This window comes from Hemicordylus capensis, chromosome 3 (genome assembly GCF_027244095.1).
Source record: "Hemicordylus capensis ecotype Gifberg chromosome 3, rHemCap1.1.pri, whole genome shotgun sequence".
Classification (NCBI taxonomy): Eukaryota; Metazoa; Chordata; class Lepidosauria; order Squamata; family Cordylidae; genus Hemicordylus; species Hemicordylus capensis.
The window spans coordinates 115,681,384-115,698,240 of NC_069659.1; the positions used below are offsets into that span (position 1 = coordinate 115,681,384).

General features: G+C 42.1%; 1 protein-coding gene across 9 annotated transcripts in view; it reads left to right on the forward strand.

Annotated features, from left to right (window-relative positions):
- CTPS2 (CTP synthase 2) overlaps positions 1-16,857 on the forward strand; it is a 161,934-nt gene that overhangs the window by 120,569 nt on the left and 24,508 nt on the right. For 7 of the 9 annotated variants that reach the window (XR_008319739.1, XM_053310850.1, XM_053310849.1 and 4 more), the window contains one exon: positions 13,607-13,703. Coding sequence is in view for 8 of the 9 variants with exons in the window: in XM_053310850.1 (XP_053166825.1) it covers positions 13,607-13,703 (97 nt within the window). In the remaining variant the exon portion in view is untranslated. Of the gene's footprint in view, positions 1-11,452; positions 11,768-13,606; positions 13,704-16,857 lie in introns of those variants that run through there. The other 2 variants (XM_053310854.1, XM_053310855.1) reach the window with 2 other exon arrangements.

A 16,857-nucleotide genomic window follows, 5' to 3' on the forward strand; every position in this document is an offset into this window, starting at 1 on the left:
GAGGGTGGCCTGGTGTTGACTTCTGCTTATATTTTCTGACGATTTTACTGGCATATTGCTCTTACTGTGGTTTTATTGTAGTCTACTGTTTTTATTGTGTGTGTATTATCTTGTGTGTTGGCCACCTAGGGATCTTTCTGATGAAAAGTAGGATAACATTTGAATGAATGACTAGCTAACTAAATGGGACTAGGGTTGCTCCAGGCCCACTTGCCTCAGCTTGGAGATGATTTGGTGCAAGGAGGAGAGGATGTACGAGGAACCAGTAGGAAGAAATGACATATGGATGAAGAACTGTTGTTTTGTGAAGGGACAGGGCAGGGAGAAGGTGGCACAAAGGGATTGTAAACACTGGGTAGTTAGGAAGAAGCAGTGCAAGGAGCTGGGTGTTAAATGGTGCAAAGAATGAGATTTCTAGATTGGTGAGTAGAATACCTAGCCAGTTGAGGGGGTGCTCTCATAAAGTTTGACAAACATGGATATAGTTAAAAATTGCTGAAGAATAAAACAGGAATGTGTTCTAAGATAAAATCCCAGTGAGCTAGTTTACCATGAACTAAAGCTTCTGTGCAGCTTGAAAGAGCAGCAGAAAGTATGAATTTGCTACATTTTGTCTTCTACAATTACCTCTTAAAAGTTATAAAATCTGTACTCTTCAATAAAAGTGAGCCTGTATCTGATAAAGACTGAATGTGTACGGGCCACAAACTTAAACCACAACATTAACTTTAGTGTTTCCATTTTCTATTACTTCTATTATTTTGTTACTTAGATAATAGGCATGTACTTTCCCCTTCCTTTCCTTTTCCCTAAAGGCTCCTATTTAATACAACTTTTAATATAACATGCTGCACTGTTATGGGAGTTGCAGGGGCGTAGCAAGGTTGGAGTAGGACCAGAGACAAGATTTTAAAATGCCCCCACCCTCACTGAAGCTCAGCTCATCCTAAATTATTATTTTTAAGGTTTTGTAAATTGTGTACATTCAAGTCATTTAATGCTACTAGAGAAAGACATGCTGTTTGGGTAGCTCCAGGTCTTAACACTCACATCAATTTCGGAGGATGAATACAACTGAAGGAAGCCCGGATGGGTGCGTGGCTGGGAGAGTCAGTCATGTAACTTGCCTCTGGGGGCCCTCCAAGGCAGTGGGCCCCCAGACAACTGGCACCCCTTGCCCTATTATAGTTATGCCCCTGGAGAGTTGATTGTATTATTATTTATTTATTATTTTTACATGTTATATCCCACTCTTCCTCCAAGGAGCCCGGAGTGTTGTACTACATGCTTAAGTTTCTCCTCACAACAACCCTGTGAAGTAGGTTAGGCTGAGAGAGAAGTGACTGGCCCAGAGTCACCCAGCAAGTATCACAGCTGAATGAGGATTTGAACTCGGGTCTCCCTGGTCCTAGTCCAGCACTCTAACCACTACACGACGCTGGCTTCCTTGTAATCAAACCAAAGTAAAAAATGTATAGTGCTACCCTTTGTAATGCGTCTCTTCTCATCTCTTCCCTCTCCCACCATCAAATTATTGTTTTTAGCTTAAATAGTAGGCATTTCATCTAATTTTGAAGTGATGCTCTTGCATAACTGATATTCATTTCAATAGTGAAGGAAAAGTTGTCTGTAGATTGTACCCATCATTTTACTTGTTTGTTTGTTTGTTTGTTTTAAAGATTTAATATACCGCCCAATCCACAGACTCAGGGCGGTGTACAAAGCAAGAACAGCATCTGAGATTTTTTTAAAAAATGGTTTTAAAGGGCAAACACCTGGCAGAAAAGAAATTTCTTCAATAAGGTCTTATAGGCTGAAAGGGAGGAGGCAGACTGAATGCGGGCGGGGGGAGAATTCCAAAGCGAAGGGGTGGCAACAGAGAAAGCCCTTCCACAGGCCCTAGTACTACGGACCTTTCTGAGACCAGGGCCCGAAAGAAGGGCAACCTGAGAAGATCTCACAGGTCTGGACAGAACTGGCTGGGAGAGGCAGTCCTGAAGGTAAACAGGCAATAAACCTTGAAGGGTTTTAAAGGTAAGAACCAGCACTTTGAATTGGACCCGGAAGCAAATAGGTAACCAGTGCAGTGACCACAGAAGAGGTGTCACACTATCATATCTTCTAGCACCCATAGACAGGCAGGCCGCTGCATTCTGGACCAACAGAAGCTTCTGCGTTGTCTTCAAAGGCAACCCCAGGTAGAGAGCATTACAGTAATCCAAACGAGAGATGACGCTCTCCCCAAATGCTTCAGAGCAAGCTATCTCAAATATTGTGAAGAGGTATTTAAAAATAAATATAGATATAATTCAGATTTTTCTTTTATTGTATGTGATTGTGAAGAGAAATGTTGTTAGACAAAATGGAAATGCCTGAGACTTTAAAAAAAATTCCTTTAAAATCCAAACATTCTGCAGGCTTGTTCTGCTTACCTCCTATTAATGTTAATCTTGGGCAAATGTTACCTTTACAGATGAAGTAATCACATCTATTAATTTCCACACTCTTCCATACACAGTGCTGTCTAAAGAGAACAACTCTGGACTTGCCTTTGGTATGTCTGGAAATTCTCTCGCAATTAACTCTTTAGTTCACCTTGGGATAGCTGTTTAGGGTAATCCTCTTTTGAAGCATACTTGCTGAAAATCTTTTTCAGTTCTTTGGTAGATTTGTTGGCCATCTTATAGACTAGCACTTAAAAAGGCAATATTCTAATTTAGTCTTTGCATTAGAAAGGTAAAAGAACTTCAAAAAGCCTAACCCAACAAGAATACAGTATGAAAGAGTAGGAAAATATGCAAGCTGGATATCTGCCAAAGGAAAACTCTCACTTTTGTGGTTAGAAATGCAACAAGAAAATTTAACCTTTCATCAGAATTCAAATCAGAGCCTCATGGATTCATTTTTGTATTAAGTACCAGGAATGCATATTACGTATTACAAATTGGATGCATGTCTATACAATCCAGTTCATAAAGCTGGTAGAAATATTTTTTATATATTTTAAAAATCTGAAAGCATTTATTAATGACTGCATATCCAAAATAAATGGTATATTAAGGGGATGGGAAGGGGCCTTAATAATAGTATTGAGATCAAAGTATACAGAACTACAGACAAAGTCTTACGGCACACGGAAATGTTATAGCATACTGCAAGCTGATAGGTACAGTCTTATTCTGTATGAAGTAATGCAGGGAATATATTCAGCAAATAACTAAATAGATCATGAAGACCTAGTTAAAACAGATGGCAAATGACATGTGTCTTCTCCTGCCAGAGTGCACGGGGCCAATGGCAGGCTTCTGACTCACCGTGTTGCACATCAGGGAGAATGTGGGATCTGGCACTTCTGCATGAGTCCTGTCTGTGAGCAGCCTCCATTTGCATGATTGTGCTTACCTTTTTGTCCAGGCCTCCACAATGGTGCAAATTGCAGCTAAGTGCCATTTCATTCATTCAGTGTCTCCATCCAGTCCTGACCAGGTTGTGAGCCCATTAGCAGCCCAACAAACTCCTGCGGGCAATCACATGGAGCCTACTGACTAGACTGTACTGGGCCTGCATATTTAGACTTCTTTTGCCAACAAGTACGTGCTAATGATGAGGAATACCTGCGGCTGCACCAATAGTATGCTAAAAGCAATAGCAAACGTAAATGCAAATGTTTGTGCTCAAGGTGTCTGTGCCTTAGAGCATTTTTAACAAAGCTTTTATCTGAAGCAGCATTAGAATAATTAAAAAGCAAATGAAAAGCAAATCTGTCAGGCAAATCATGTGAAGAAACCAAAGCAGGAGAAGCCAGTATATCCTGTCATTTTGTCACTGAGGCTGTTCTCATGAGCAGCCAAGACTGGGCTAGGACAGCTACGCCTGGGTTTGGATGCCGTGAGAACCGCCGATAGCTGTGAGGCTGCCGGTGATGCCTTGGCAGCAAACCCTCCTAGGTAGCCTGCTGGCTAACCGAGGTGAAAGGCATGAGTGCACCCTTGGCCCAGGGAGGCTGCTCGTGTGTCAGCACCAACTGCTCCTAGCCGGCGTTGGCACAGGAGCAGGCTTCACACACTTGCATGATGCATTGTGGGATTTATAGGGGCTGGGATGATGGGTTCCAACCCTTGTATCTCTGTGCTGCCTGTGACAACTGTGGATCATCTGGGTTCATGCTTAGTGCGCCTAGCAACTCCCGGAGGATCATCTATGGGGAAGGTGAGCTTCTGCTGCCTTACCCGCCGCCCACACTCAAGCCCTCACTGGATCATGAGAAAGGCCTCACTATGTTGAAAATAAAAGATTTCAGAAACATACCCTAATCCTAATCCTAATACTTGGTAGTAACTCACATTATTTGCAAAAATGCTTGCTTCCAAATAAGTATGGTTAGGCTGGCTACTGTGACTGCATTCTGTACATACAGTTCAAATGCTTAAATGTCTGGAAATTTATTATTCCAGATCAAAATAAATATTTATTATTTTTTTCTGATCCAGCAAGGGAGATCTGTATAGCAGACTTCTGCATGGATAGATGGGAACAGATTCATTGCTATTAGTGGATGTGTCCATTCCTCCTTGTTGCATTGTGGAAAGCATGGACATCCCTAGTCAGTGTCTTACACTACTAGTCATGTATACTATCTTTTAACAGCTTGATTGCTGGATTTAAGAAGTGAAACTACTACAATGACTGCTAGTATGAATATTTATATACCACTCTTCAACAGAAGTTCTCAAAGTGGTTTACAAAGAAAAATAAATAATATATAAATTAGATGGTTCCCTGTCCCAAAAGGATTCATGATCTTAAAAAAGCAGGGGGGAAAGATAAGACACCAGCAATAGCCACTGGAGGGATGCTGTGCTTGGCTTAATAAGGACAGTTGCCCATCTCCTGCTAAAGATAAGAGAATTACCACTTTAAAAGGTGCCTCTTTGCTCAGTTATGTGAACTGAGGCACATTTTCATTAATTTAGATTTTCAGCCCTTTCCCAAATATGCCATTCAGTGAGTTGAAATCTTTTGTGATTTTTTGGGGAGAAAATACTTTTGGTTCCCCAAAATAGGGAGTAGTATATCAAGCCTCTTCATTGACATAACATAAGAGATGTTATGGATGATCCAGGATCTGTCACTGTAAAGAGAGCTGGCAATACTAGCCGACATCCTATCACTGTCCTTGCCTAACAAACAAAATTGCACCAGTACAAAAAGATTGCACACTTCATGAAATCACAGAGATGCTTGAGCATATGCTCTTGTACAATTGTGCAAAAGTTCCCTGCAGAACGTGTGAGGGTTGCCACAGCTTGCGTACCTTGTGTATGCACAAACATGTTTGAGTTAGTGCAATGCTAGTCTAATATGCAAGCAACAGACTTAGCGCTGCTAGCTAGTGAAACAGCCTTGTACTAGTACAGTGTCCTTGTTCAAGCGCAGAGTTAGGATGTCAACCAATTTCTATAAATAATATGATGTGATATTATGAAGCCAAAGATGTGCTCCCTTAAAACAGCATGGCACTATGTAATGAAGCAATGAAGTTCAAATGTAAAATGAGTTGCAAGTGCCAGTTATAAACCAAATTTGAAAATAGGATAAATTTCAGCTCATTCCTTTGCAGGCTTAGACATGTAAGAGTTACTAGAGTTTTAAATAATACTAGCTGACCCGAGTGCCGCCGCCACCATGGCCGGGCCACCCCCACCCTGCCGCACCACCACTACCGCGCTGTTGGGCAGGCTGCGGCCCGCCGCCGTCTGGCCCGCCGCCGAGTACCGCAGCTGGGCCGAGTGCCGCGGCCGGGTCGCCCCCGCCGCCTCACATCTGCGGCCGGGCTGGGGCCTGCCGCTGCCTGGCCTGCCGCCACTGCCTGGCCCGCGGCGCAGCCTGGCCCGCCGCCTCGCCTCCCCGGCCTGCGGCACGGCCTGGCCCGCCGCCTCGCCTCCCCGGCCTGCGGCGCGGCCTGGCCCGCCGCCTCGCCTCCGCGGCCTGCGGCGCGGCCTGGCCCGCCGCCTCGCCTCCCCGGCCGGGCCCAGCCAGGCCCACCGCCTCGCCTCCCTGGCCGGGCCCGCCTGGCTCCCCGGCCATGGCCGCTGCCGCTGTTCTCCTGGGTGCGCCAGCCAATCAGGCGCCCCCGCAGCCCAGCCAATCAGCTGGGCTGCCGGGACGCATTTTTCCCTGGCACACCCAGGAGAATTATATATATAGATAAATAAGCAGAAGAGGTTACATTTAATTTAGACTTTCCTTCCTTTCTCCTCAAATCCAAGACCCCTGGAATATTCAAGATAGCTTTAGGATTACTGGTTTAGGGGCAGCATTCAAAGCAGCAATGACAACCTGATTATGAAATGTTTGTATTGTTGGGTTTTATTAACAATAGTAATGATTAGTTTAGGTTTGTTTATGCTTCTATCCTATCTGTCAAAATTCCTAATTAATTATTATCATCAAGATTTCTAGCAAAAGGAACTTTTTCAATATACATTTGATTCAGGTATTTTCTGTGACCTTCCAAATGTAACCACGACTTTAAAAGGATATATTTAGAAACCACATACCGGTATTTCCTTAATAGAAAATATTTTGTTCCTGTAAACACCTATACTATGCATATTGGGCTTTCTGCAGCCTTCTGGAAACATTGTTTCTCCACAAACATATTGTGCAAATGGTCTGCAAAGCAAAACAAAACAAAGTCTTAAAAGCACACTGTATTGGGGGTCCCTCCCCCTCATGTTCATATGCTGTTTGCAGACACCCCACATATTCTTCAAACCCAGTGCTTAGGAACTTCATTGCCCAATTGTTAAAGCTGCTGCACACCTAGGGGTGATTCTTATGATCGCTGAGAGTGGGTTGGTGGGGGGTGGGGATGGGGTGGGGTGGATGGGGAAGGCTCCAAAAAGCTTACTTTCCCCACAGAAGATTGAAGGCTTGGTGGTGGGAGCATGCTCCACTCCGTGAAGTAGGGAGCAGGATGGAAGACTATGGAGCCAGGACTTGTTCAAGCCTCCATGAACCCCACAATGCAACATAAAACACACGCATTGCATTGGGCGATTCCCCCAAGAGACGGGTGTGCTAGGTGCCCATTTATGTGTCTGCTGGGGCTAAACATAGTCCCAGTGAACACATGAGCAGTTAGCCCGGGGTATGCGAGCGGTCGCTCCCTTCACCTTGGCTAACAGCCGGGGTAAACAGCAGAGCTAGGTGCTGCTGCACCACCAGGTTCAGGCACAATCCTTATGGTTCTTATGTGTCCCTAGCCCAGATTAGGCTGCATGTTAGAACAGCCTCCCAATGATCCCAACCCCCTAGCCATCGTTACAGTATAAGATCAGGGTGCAGGATCATGCACCTACCACCGGAACAAATTTCTACTGCCCTTTCCTTGCCAGACTTACCAATGATTTGTGTTGGCAGTGAACTTAACCAGGGTTTAACTGTAGCCAGGATTTGAAGCTTGTTCTCAATCCTGGTTAAAGTTGAATAATCATTAGTGTTAACCATGGTTAAGGTCTATGCTCAAATGAGCCTTAGCCATTTTTAAGACTAGCAAAGGAAAAATAGGGATGCTGTGAGCTAGAAAATCAAGGTTTGGAGCAAAAGCATACGTAATGCTGTGTCTTGCTCTCTATCACTTAAGCATTGTTCACTGATGGGGAGCATTACCTAAACTTGTCCATAATCTCGTGCCTCCTTCAAAAGCCTATTAGATTCTATTTGATAATAGAGAAAAAACATCCCCCGTTTTACAGGTCATCCCAAGTAGTCTAGAGGCCACTCATATGGTGTAGTCTTTAGGATGTGTCATCTTCAAAGGAGTCTTTATGAATATTTCCACGCTCTGTTTTCTTTTGAGCATAAATTTATCCCAGTGGGGGAAATTGTCTTAAACAATTGAACTTCATTTTCACTTCCAAAATTTTGCCTGTGTATTGATTGATTAAGTGCCATCAAGTCGGTGTCAACTTTTAGCGACCACATAGATAGTTTCTCTCAGGGATTATCTGTCTTCAACTCAGCCTTTAAGGTCTCTCATTGGTGCATTCATTGCTGTCGTAATTGAGTCCATCCAGCTTGCTACTGGTCATCTTCTCTTTCCTTCAACTTTCCCCAGCATTAAGGGAGCTGGGTCTTCACATAATGTGTCCAAAGTATGATAGTTTGAGCCTGGTCATTTGTGCCTCGATTGAAAATTCTGGATTGATTTGTTCTATGATCCATTCCTTACTTTTCCTGGCTGTTTTTTCCAATGCCAAATTTCAAATGCATCAGTACTTTCTCTATCTTGCTTCTTCAAAGTCCAGCTTTTGCTTCCATAGCGTATCACAGGAAAAACCATTGTCCAAATGATTCTAATATTTGTAGGTACAGACACATCACGGCATCTAAATATCTTTTCCAAGGCCTTCATTGCAACCCTACCAATTGCTAGTCTGCGGCGTATTTCTTGACCGCTGGATCCTTTACTGTTGATAGTGGATCCTAAAGGGCATAAGCTATCCACCATTTCAATGTCTTCATTATCAATTCTGAGGCTGGTTGCTGTACCCGTTGTCGTTAGTTTAGTCTTCTTGACATTTCGTTGTAGTCCCATTTTTTCACTGTGATCCTTGACTTTCATTACTAGAGCTTGCAGATCATCTGCATTCTCAGCTATCAGAGTGATATAATCAGCATAGTGCAGGTTATTGATATTTCTTCCTCCAACTTTAAAACTGCACTCATCTTCTTCTAGTCCAGTTTCTCTCAGTATATGTTCAGCATATAAATGGAATGAGTAAGGAGAAAGTATACAGCCTTGTCTTTCTCCTTTGCCGATCGGGAACCAGTCCGTTTCACCATGTTCCGTCTTGACTGTAGCTTCCTGTCCTGTGTATAGGTTTATCATGAGAACAATGAGATGTTCTGGGACACCCATTTTCCTCAGGATATACCACACTTGACATGGTTGACACAATTGAAGGCTTTTCTGTAGTCAATAAAGCACATATTGCCTTCTTTTTGGTATTCTTTGGCTTTCTTAATTATCCCACATGCATCACAATTATGTCTCTTGTTCCTTGCCTTTTCTGAAACCAGTTTGAACATCCAGGATTTCCCTTTTCATGTAGGGCTGGCTCTAATCTGCACTGGATGATCCTAAGCATTATTTTGCTAGCATAGGAAATTAAGGATATTGTGCGATGTTTTGCACAATCTGTTAGAACATAAGAACAGCCCTGCTGGATCAGGCCCAAGGCCCATCTAGTCCAGCATCCTGTTTCACACAGTGACCCACCAGATGCCACTGGAAACCACAAGCAGGCTTCCTGTTAAGTCTCCTTTCTTTGGTATGGGTCTGTAGACTGATCTCTTCCAGTCTGTTGGCCACTGTGTCATTCTCCAAATTTGCTGACATAGTTTGGTTAGAGCCTTGACTGATTCTTCTTCTGTTGCCTGCCATATTTCTGTAGCTATTCCATCCGTTCCTGTAGCCTTCCGACTTGGTAATTACTGGAGTGCTGATCTAACTTCATCTTCCCATACTAGAGGTTCTTGCATGTAGGGAATATCTTCTAGAGTATCTTGGATGTTGACGTCTCTGCTGTACAGATTTTCAGTATACTCCTTCCATCTCTGTTTGATCTTCTCTGAATCAGTTACTATCTGGCATCCCTTAACATAAAAATTCAAGGTTGGAACCTCCCTCTGAGTTAAAAGAACTTTTGGAAAACTTTCCTTGTTTTTCCATGTCTATTTCCATCCTCAAGGTCTTTACAGATGTCATTGTAGTACTGCTCCTTGTGTCTTCTAACTGCTTTCTGAAATTCCCTATTAAGTTCCTTTGTGAGGTCTTTATCTTTCTTAACTTTGGCTTCTCTCTTCTTCTTGGCAATTTCCACCGTTTGTTCTGACATACATTTTGCTTTCTTCTGTTTCTTGGTCTTTGGCAGTCTCTTTTCACATTTGTCCTTAACAACTTCTTTGATTTCATTCCACAGTTCCTCTGGTTCCCTATCAATGAAGTTCAGAACTTCAAAGCAGTTCCTGATGTTCTCCTTGAAAATGGTGGTTACATTCTCAAAACCATATTGTGGAAGCTGGATAGCTTCCCCCCTCCTCACTTTAGCTTGACTTTGAACTTACACATGAGAAGTTCGTTATCTGTTCCACAATCGGCCCCCAACCATATTTTTGCTGTTATAACTGAGCTCTTCCACCTCCTTGCACCAATAATGTAATCAGTTTGATTTCTTTGTATTCCATCTGGTGATGTCCATGTTTATAGGTGCCTCTTTGGTTGTCTGAAGAATGTGTTAGCAATGAAGAGGTCATGTGCTTGGCAGAAACTAATAAGTTGTTCTCCTGCTTCATTTCTGTTTCCTAGGCCATACAGGCCATGTTTTCCTGTTACCATTCCCAACTTTGGCATTCCAGTCTCCAACCACCACCAGCACATCTTGCTTGCATGTTCTGTCAATTTCAGACTGAACTTGAGCATAAAACTCATCAACTTCCTCTTCTTCATCGGTCGTTGGGGCATAGACTAGAAAAACTGACATGTTAAATGGTTGTCCACGAAATCTAATTGATATTAGTCGGTCACTGACCACATTGTTCAATTGATATTAGTCAGTCACTAACCGCAATTAACCCCTGCTAACTTAGCAAAGGGCACTTTTTAATGTAGTGATTCTTTTTTATTTAGCAGGGGGAGAGTAATTGGTCCTATCCACCCCCAGCACAGTACCTCCAATGACTGTTGCTGATGTCTAGCTTGTGTTTCTTTTTAGATTGTGAGCTCTTTGGGGACAGGGATCCATCTTATTTATTTATTATTTCTCTGTGTAAACCCTGCTAACTGGGCAAATTGCCCCTGCTAACTGGGCAAAGAGGCACCTTTTACTGTGGTGATTCTCTTTATTTAGCAGGGAGAGAGTAACTGGCCCTATCCACCCCCAGCACAGTACCTCAAGTGACTGTTGCTGGTGTCTGTCTTGTGTTTTTTAGAATGTGAGCCCTTTGGGGACAGGGAGCCATCTTATTTATTTATTATTTCTCTGTGTAAACCGCCCTGAGCCATTTTTGGAAGGGCGGTATAGAAATAAAATTAATAATAATAATAATAATAATAATAATAATAAATAATAATAATAAACCTCCTTGAGCCATTTTTGGAAGGGCGGTATAGAAATCAAATCAAATAAATAAATTGTACCCAAGTACTGTCATTGTTATATCCTTTCTGACTATGAAAGTGACACCATTCCTTCTTTGTTTTTCGTGTCCTGAGTAGTAAACAGTATGATTTTCTGGCTGAAAATGTCCTATTCCAGTCCATTTTAATTCACTGATGCCCAGGATGTCAATCTGTAGTCAATTCATTTCATCTTTCACTGTGTCGAGCTTTCCCATATTCATGCTTCCTACGTTCCACCTTCCCATTGTAATTCTGTCTTTGCAGCTTCGGATTTTCTTTTCCCGCCTGGCAACATCAGCCGCCAGATGTCCAAAAGGCTTTAATCTAACTGCATCATAAACACCATCAGTACTCTGAGAGATCCTCAGCTCTTCCTCAGTAGCTTGTTGAGTACCATCAGATCTGAGGGGACCATCTTCCAGCACTACATCGACAATTCATATATGTTTATAAGATAGATGAACATAATATATAATGAAGAAAGACTGTTAATGGAACTTCTCCCAGGAACTTGGCAGGATCCCAAGCTACTTTATAGGATTGGGGGGGGGGATTAGCTATTTTAAATGGAGCAGTCCACCTTCATAATAAATGTGTTCAAAGATTCGGTCATGGAAAGAATTGAATGGAGAGGTTAAAGTTCAAAATCAAAGTAAGATTTTATTTGAGGGTTTAGGGGTACAGAAAAGAGAAAGACAATGGTTATTAAGCAACAATATTTAACTAGTGATAAACCAAGTTACAAAGACTCGGTTACAGCTCACGAGGAGTTAATTTGGCTTGAGTTGTCAAATTAGGTTTGATTAGAAACAAATTACAAACAAATTAGAAACAAACAGATTTGGATTTTAGGAGAAATGAGGGAAAAGGTAAGTAGAGTTTAGGGATAGGGGTTATATACTACCTCACTCCTTCCAAGAGAAATGCATCAAAACCTTGCAGCTCAGTCTTTACCAATAGGCTCCTCTTCTCCGGGGCAGGAGAAGAGAAGAAGGCAGCAACAGGGAATCAGAGGCCTGGCAGGGGTCCAGGAGCCAAAAATAAATCCAAAAATGAATGGGACCTCACAGCCACGAGTGCTGGCAGACCAGATTAGGAAATGCCGGTGTGGAGGTGTAGGTCAAGGCAGGGCAAGATGGACTTGCCAATGCAAAGACGTTGGGCGGGGGGGAGAATGGTGGTTCTGAGGTACGCAGACAGTGCTGGTGACCCAGAAGACATACTGATTGATATTGTCTTCACCAGTTATAGGCAAATTCTGGCCTGAGGGTGTTATGCTAAAAGCACCTTGCAAAGGCAGACAATTGGGACAAAACACAGGACAAGCCATTGTGCTATTCAAAAGCGAAGAGTAAACTTCTTGGACAAAAGGCTAGGGAAGGTCTGAAAAGACCCATGTGGGGAGAGTCCAAAGGATCATATCATTTGGCCTCTTCTGTCTCTTTATCTCTCATGTCTGTCAGAATATCTGTGAGTAACTAAAGTCAAACAAGCAGACTTCCAGTGCCTTGAGCTAGTCCTTTACATGTTCGTTAGCAAAAGGAGATGACCTGTTGCTGTCTTATCACTCCTTCCTGAGGAGGTGTTATCTTGACTTAATTCGCTCTGCCAACATAGGGAGAATACTTGGCTTATTCTTTAAAGAATAGCTCTTAATTAAATCTCGCCTACTTCAGCTTCCCACCTGTTGAGTAATCAGGGGACAACCTTGTGTGGGGATGCCCTCTTGCAGTCTTTGTGCTTTGAACTTGACCTAAGGGTTCCTTCTCCCAAGCTGCTTGCCAAAGTGACATGTCCTTTGAGTTAGCTGCAGGCGGAACAAAGTGGCGATCTCATGGTCCTGTGAAATCCAAACAGTGGCAACTACAGGCTTGTAGTTCCAAATATAGAAGAGTGCTCCTCATGGGAGCCCCTGAACAGACCCTCGTGGTAACAAATCAGGAGGGGGGAAATGAAGAAATTGAACAATAACAGTTCATATAACACCAAATTCCAGTGGTAACGTGTAAAGGTGCACAAACATTTGAGTGTGAGATTGAGTAAGTTAACCCCATGCTCTCTAGTTATGATAGACTGGAATCTCAGTTGAGAAGCACCATTATATTACAAAACGCTTAAAATATTATGGAGTTGAAATGTAGCTAATTCAGATTCAATTTAAACAGCTGCACCCTGTCAGCAAGTGTTGCATAAATAAGCTTATGGGATAGAACTAGTGTTAGAAGTCTTCCATGTCCCTCAAAATGTCTTGATTTCTGTGGTAGCATCACAGTTTGGGCTGAGCCTTTTCTTGTTAAATACCATGATCGTGTACTACAAACATGGATAGATGTATAGACATATGTCTTGGTGATTGAGCATCTTGTTTTGTTCAAAGTATAAATAATGCAAATGCAGTAAATATTTTTCTTTGTTAAGGTCATTGATATGCCTGAACACAATCCTGGAGACATGGGAGGAACAATGAGACTGGGGAAAAGGAAAACTATCTTTAAAACTGAGGACTCTGTCTTAAGTAAGTTTTAAGTCCTTTGACAGATTCATTTGCTTTTCTGATTAAAAAGAAACACACGCACACACACACAATGCCTATCATATTCAAATGCATACTATGTGTAGTAGAATGTCATTATGGTTTAATTCAGTGTTTTCCATTAATAAATCATTATGATTACTATTAAAATTGTAGTTGTAGAAATTGCTAGAAATCAGCATAGTCTGACAAGGAGGCAGTTTCCAGAGTGAGTGAGGATGCCATAACAATCTATTAAAAGGGTTTAAGGGATAATGTATTGATCATTAAAGAAAACCGAACACATCTCGTCACAACTGGCCCTTGATCATCTAAAAGATAGTACCTTCTCATTGGAGTTTATTTGCTTCATGGCTTTACTTAGATGAGGGAGTAGAAGGGATGCTTATCAAACCTGCGGATGACACACAGCTCAGAGGGAATATCTAACATCCTAGAAGACAGAACAAAGACTCAAAATGATCTGGACAGGCTGAAACTTTGGGTTAAGGTCAACAAGATGAAGTTCAGCAGAGATAAAGGGTAAAGAAAAGTCAAATGCACAAGTATAGAATGGGGAAAACCTGACTTGGCTAGAGTTCACATGAAAAGGATTATTTATATTTTCCTGTGTAAACCTCTTTGAGAAATTTTGCTAAGTGGTATACTGTATAGATATTTGTAGCGGCAGTGGGATCTTAGTTTCCAGAAGTTGAACTTGAGCCAGCAATGTAATACAGTAGCTGAAAAAGCAAATGCAATCTCAGATAGAATTAACAGAACCACAAGAAGTAAGTAGCTAGAGAATAAATGCATGGACATTTTAGAATAATTTCTTTAAGAACAATTGTGTGTTCTTTCATAGGAAAACCTTATTTGCCAGCATTAAAGAAAATTGGTATACACAAAGCTTATGAAAACATGACAATTATGTAGTTCTTAGGAGATTGCCATGAAATTTCATTTTCCAAGCACTTTTTTCCAGTTTGCCTCATGGCCTATAGGACTGATGTTTTCCAGTAGATCTTTCCCACCATTCCAGATGCTGTGCAAAAAGGCTAGTAGTATTCACTGGGTGATAATGCTACTGTCCTAACTGATTATTTAGTCATCCAGAAGGCCCCAAAAGCATTTTTTTTAAGTTACACAGCAGAATGCATTGTCACTTACTAATTCTTGGTTCCGATCTCTCTCTAAAGACAGTATTGCATGTGCTTTTGGCAGGTAATGTGCTTGCTGAATGTTTCTTTTACAACTATGCTGTTGATTTGTATTAAATTGTGTTAATTTGTGAGAGGCCACGAAACTGAAAGATGTTATAATTACATTCTCATCTGTTTGCTATGTCTGCTATATAGGCTGTTTAGTTAATTTCCTCACCTGCGAATTGCTTTTTAAGCTGTACCCCATGTGCTTTCTAAAAGTATGTTTTTCCTTTTTTCAGTCTAATTTGCTGATTTAAGCATATATAGTGGTAGAAATGCAGAAGTGGGGCTTTTGAGTTCATATCTAGAAATGGTATGTTGAAATAAACATCAGCAGCAAATGAATACAAGGCTGTAAGTGGTTTGACTTGTGCAACTTCAAATAATCTGTGGAGAATGTATCATATATCTCCAGCTGTAAGGTTCAGCTGTTTAAAATGAGCTTTAATATGAAATATGGAATTTTTTAGTGTGTTTTGCTAGCCCATCACCCGCTTGAAACTACATGACTGTTCTTTAAATATATATTTCTCTCCAGTAGCTTTACACAGGCTTTACACAGTTTGAATAAAAACAAGAGCGAAAGAAATGATTAACAAGATTAGATTTTCTAACACTTTTCCAGTAGTCCAAAACACATCCCTCTCTAATCTTCTTTTCAAACTGGCCTCTTTTGTTTTGCCCTGTACTTTTATTTTATTTATTTTTTGTTAGGTTTTTATATAGCCTTTCATTAAAGCAATCTCAAGTCAGTTTACAAAACATTTAAAACAATATCAAACTATTAAACATTTAAAACAATTCATATATTAAATTGTAATTTAAAAATACAAATCTAACTACAAGTTTAAAAACATACACCACAAGCAGACCATAGAACCCAGAGCAGCAGCAACAAAAACAACACTCATATAAAAGCCTGATTTAAAAGCCAATATTTCACTTGCTTTCGAAAAACTGATGGAGACATGCCCACCAGGAGAGCATTCCAAAGTCTGGGGGCAGTAACTGAGAAGGCCCTGTGTATGACAGTTGAGCCTCCTTCATTGTCAGCATACAGAGCAGAGCCCCCTCTGATGACCTGGTCAAGCGGGCAGAAAACCTTGGGAGCAGGCGGTCTCTCAGTTTTCCAGGGCCCAAACCGTTAAGGGCTTTAAAGGTCAAAGCCAGCTCCTTCAGTTGGACCCCAAAACAAATTGGCAGCCAATGTAGATCTTTCAAAATGGGTGTAATATGATCCCAGCAGATAGCTCTGGATAAAATCCTAGCTGCCGCATTTTGCACTAGCTGCAGGGGCAGATTAACCTTTTTGCCGACTACTGGCAAAAATACTTTTGACACCCTTAAAAAAAAAAAAGTACTGTGGGGAGTGGACAAAGGGAAAGCCCCCCTCCTTTAGTTTTATTTTTAAAGGCAGGGCAGAGGTGGCAGTAGCTGCTGCGGGGAGGGGGAGTGACCAGGTGATGGGAAAGTTTTCCCTTTTTGTTGCCTAAAATACTGCTACTGCTGGCGGCAGGATGGGATGGGGCGCGGTGGAGGCTGGCTTCAGAAGGGATGAGGAGGGGAGAGTCCCCCCCTTTTACCTTTAAAAGCCAGTGCACAGAGACTGCAGCAGAGGTATAGACTTTATAGCTCTGCTGCAGTCTATAGCAGAGCTGGAGGTGGAGCCTCAGCCTGAGTGCATTCACTCAGAAGACGGAAGGAGCTTAGCTAAGCTTGCCGCTGTGAGTGGTGGGCTTTTAAAGGTAAAAAGTGGGGAACTCTTCCCTCCTTGCCTCCCCTTCCTGAAGCCAGCCTTCGCGGCACACCATCCCATCCCGCTGCTGGCCTGGCAGCGGCGGCGGTCTTTTAGGCAACAAAAAGGAAGAACTTTCGGTGTCACTCCCCCTCCCCACAGCAGCTACTGCCGCCACTGCCCTGCCTTTAAAAATAAAAGTAAAGTAAAGGAGGGG